The sequence below is a fragment of the Octopus bimaculoides genome, chromosome 30, assembly GCF_001194135.2.
Source record: "Octopus bimaculoides isolate UCB-OBI-ISO-001 chromosome 30, ASM119413v2, whole genome shotgun sequence".
In the NCBI taxonomy this organism is placed as follows: Eukaryota; Metazoa; Mollusca; class Cephalopoda; order Octopoda; family Octopodidae; genus Octopus; species Octopus bimaculoides.
Genome location: NC_069010.1, coordinates 7,365,203 through 7,367,189, shown reverse-complemented (window position 1 = coordinate 7,367,189; position 1,987 = coordinate 7,365,203). Strand labels below are relative to the sequence as shown.

General features: G+C 46.0%; 1 protein-coding gene across 1 annotated transcript in view; it reads right to left on the bottom strand.

The window, feature by feature from the left end:
* The window catches only part of LOC106870580 (protein polybromo-1), a 142,866-nt gene that overhangs the window by 49,788 nt on the left and 91,091 nt on the right, over nt 1-1,987 (bottom strand). The window contains exons 20-22 of the mRNA XM_052978118.1: nt 1,784-1,875; nt 1,261-1,479; nt 279-352 (exon numbers count right to left, since the gene is read on the bottom strand). Coding sequence (XP_052834078.1) covers nt 279-352; nt 1,261-1,479; nt 1,784-1,875 — 385 coding nt within the window. The remainder of the gene's footprint in view (nt 1-278; nt 353-1,260; nt 1,480-1,783; nt 1,876-1,987) is intronic.

Here is a 1,987-nt window from a genome sequence, read left to right as displayed (position 1 = left end):
AAGGGTAGAGGGGAGAGTGGAAGGAAGAGACGAGAAAGAAGAGGAGTTAAGAGTGGGGGGAGGTTCAGAAAGGAAAGAAAAACAGGAGGGGAGAGAGAAGAAGGGTGAGAGGGGTAGAGAGAGGAGAGAAGCAGAAGGGGAGAAAGAGAGACTTGGAGAAGGAGGGAGAGAAATGGATAGGGTGAGGTTGAGAGGGGAGCAAAGAGTGGGGGAAAGAGAGACAGAGAAAGAGAGAGAGAGCGAGAGTGCAGGGCAGTGGGTTAGGGTAACTAACTTACCTGGGTTCTATGTAGACAAAATCTCCAATGCTATAGATTTGGTCCCGATATTTGATGCTGGCTTCCATTCTCTCCTACAAAGACATGAGAAAGGCCCCTAAATTATAACATAAAAACAGCAGCAAATCATTCTGGATGTTGTAAGAAAGGAAATCAGAACCTGGAACAAGGGGCCAGCGTGAAATTTTGTGTTTGACTTGAGAAGTCTGCTACAGAGACATTGAGCATACTTTGGCAAGCTTACAGCAGCAAGGCAATGGGTTGTGTAGAATGTTTTGAGTGGCACAGGTGCTTCTTCTTCTTCATCATCATCATCATCATCATCGTTTAACGTCCGCTTTCCATGCTAGCATGGGTTGGACGATTTGACTGAGGACTGGTGAAACCAGATGGCTACACCAGGCTCCAATCTGATCTGGCAGAGTTTCTACAGCTGGATGCCCTTCCTAACGCCAACCACTCCGAGAGTGTAGTGGGTGCTTTTTACGTGCCACCGGCATGAAGGCCAGTCAGGTGGTACTGGCAACGACCACGCTCAATATGGTGTTTTTTACGTGCTACCTGCACAGGAGCCAGTCCAGCGGCACTGGCAACGATCTCGCTCGAATGTCTTACACGTGCCAGGAAGGCGACGCTGGGCACAGGTGCCATCACAATTTCGCTTTCGCTTGCTCCAACAGGTCTTCGCAAGCCGAGTTTCATGTCCCTGGAAGACGATGAGCGATCTGGAAGACTTGCCACAAGTGTCATCCCTGGTGTTGTTGTATTGTGCATCAAGAATTCGTCACCCAGGGCCAGATGGTCGATAGAGAGAGGACACAGATTCTTTTACAAATTTTGTAATTAGATAATTAGACAGGTGTTAGTGATGGCACTAAACACCGACAGACCATACAAACAGACATCCATCTTCCCACACCCAAACCCTATCCCTCGACCACCTGCCCCCCCTCCCGCTCAGCTCTACCCCTCAACAACTTACCGATGCTGACGCTATTTTCTCATCAGACTCTAAGTTGCGTTTCTTCTCCTCGTCTTGTTGTTCCTTTGGTAGCTTCTCCTTCTTCTCTGCTTCCAGTGCTGCCTGTAGGTGTTTCTCTGTGTAGCTGAGTGCCGGCGTCAGCAGAATCTCACCGTTCTTGCACAGCTCGTCACGGATTTTAATGAAGAACAATTGCATCTCGATTGCATCTTCGTAGAGCTGTGGTGAAAGGAGAGAAACCGAGGAAGGTGAGACGGGGGGAAAGAAAGAGAGAGAGAGGAAGACAAAGAGAGAGACTGAGAGACAGGAAGAGAGAAAAATGGAAGAAAAAACGGACTATGACAGAAAGAGCAGAAGAGAGAGAGAGAGGTGAAAGAGGAGAGAGTGGAAGAGAGAGGTGAAAGAGAGAGTGATTAGGTTGAAGAGTGAGAAAGAGATACCGACTGAAAGGTAAGTGATATGTGTGTGAGAGAGAGAGAGAAAGAGAGAGAAAGAGAGAGAGAGAGAGAAAGAGAGTACTGACCTGAGAATCAGTTCTGCTCAACTGCCTGGCACGATCAAAGACCTTGAACATATCTTCTTGGAAGCGGTCAACTCTCACATAACGACCCTGTTAAAAAAGAAAGCACAGATATGTTTATATTATATATATATATATGTGTGTGTGTATGCATATATATATATAAATAAATATATAAATATATATATATATATATATATATATATA